Raw genomic sequence first — 935 nt, forward strand, 5'->3', positions numbered from 1 at the left:
CACACTATTTCTGATACAGGCCAGGATGCCGTTGGCCTTCTTGGCCGCCTGGGCACACTGCCGGCTCAGGTCCAGCCGGCTGTCGACTCTTCATCCCACCGGGCCTGTCTGTCTTCTTGAAAAGCGGTCTCGGGGCTGACTCCTCTCTGGTTCAAGCTGCTGCTTCCCTGGGACGCCTTCCCCGTCACCTGGAAAGCTCTTGTAGATACCCTCAGCAAACCCTGCTGGGACCTCCCTCCCGGAGACCTGAGCGCCTGGATTTTCTTTCCCTTTTTGAAGAGGGATGAGTTTTAGGGTCACGCCTCTGTCTCCTGTAATGAGGCGTCACAGGCGGTGGTTATCTACCCAGTAACCCGCCGCTGTCTACCCGAGCAGGCTTCCCCGCGTGTAACCCCGACCTGCTCGCTCGGCTGGAGCACGGGGAGGAGGTTTGGATCCCCGACATCCGGAGCTCGGAGGAGGAGGAGGAGGAAGAGGAACGACTGGCGAGACCCCTCCTGAGGCTGTGGACGAGGAAAAGGAGACGGTGGAGAAGCTGCCGAGATGCCGGGAGCTCTTCCGGCTCCAACTCCTCTCGCTCAGGTAAGGGACTCGCTTTCCACCCCAAAACGGGCATCGCTCCTTGCCTCCGGCAGGCAAGATCCTACGGGAAACCGGTGTAACTGGGAGGAGGGGGTTCCAGGGGCGTGAGGACCCCTTCGGGCATCAGCAGCCAGAGGATACCAAACACTTCTCCCGGCAGAAGGACGCTGCTTCTTCTGGACCAGCGTGGCCAGATTCGGTGGACGAAGGGCTTGGGGGTGCTGGTGGACGAAAAGCTGGACGTCAGCCGGGCCGGTGCGCTCGCAGCCCAGGGGGGTGCCCCAGCAGCGTGGCCAGCAGGGCGAGGGAGGGGATTCTGCCCCTCTGCTCCTCTCTGGGGAGGCCCCCCCCCC

General features: G+C 63.1%; 2 protein-coding genes across 2 annotated transcripts in view; one reads left to right on the forward strand and one right to left on the reverse strand.

Moving 5' to 3' along the window:
• Positions 1 to 445, reverse strand: part of LOC103917697 (butyrophilin subfamily 1 member A1-like) — a gene marked incomplete at its 3' end in the record, with an annotated part of 18,628 nt that extends 18,183 nt beyond the window's left edge. The window contains exon 1 of the mRNA XM_009324885.1: positions 346 to 445. Within this exon, the coding sequence (XP_009323160.1) occupies positions 346 to 445 (100 nt within the window). The remainder of the gene's footprint in view (positions 1 to 345) is intronic.
• A 98-nt stretch (positions 446 to 543) lies between these two features.
• Positions 544 to 935, forward strand: part of LOC103917707 (zinc finger protein 501-like) — a 2,413-nt gene continuing 2,021 nt past the window's right edge. The window contains exons 1-2 of the mRNA XM_009324897.1: positions 544 to 582; positions 768 to 837. Coding sequence (XP_009323172.1) covers positions 544 to 582; positions 768 to 837 — 109 coding nt within the window. The remainder of the gene's footprint in view (positions 583 to 767; positions 838 to 935) is intronic.

This window comes from Pygoscelis adeliae, unplaced genomic scaffold (genome assembly GCF_000699105.1).
Source record: "Pygoscelis adeliae isolate BGI_AS28 unplaced genomic scaffold, ASM69910v1 Scaffold1390, whole genome shotgun sequence".
Classification (NCBI taxonomy): domain Eukaryota; kingdom Metazoa; phylum Chordata; class Aves; order Sphenisciformes; family Spheniscidae; genus Pygoscelis; species Pygoscelis adeliae.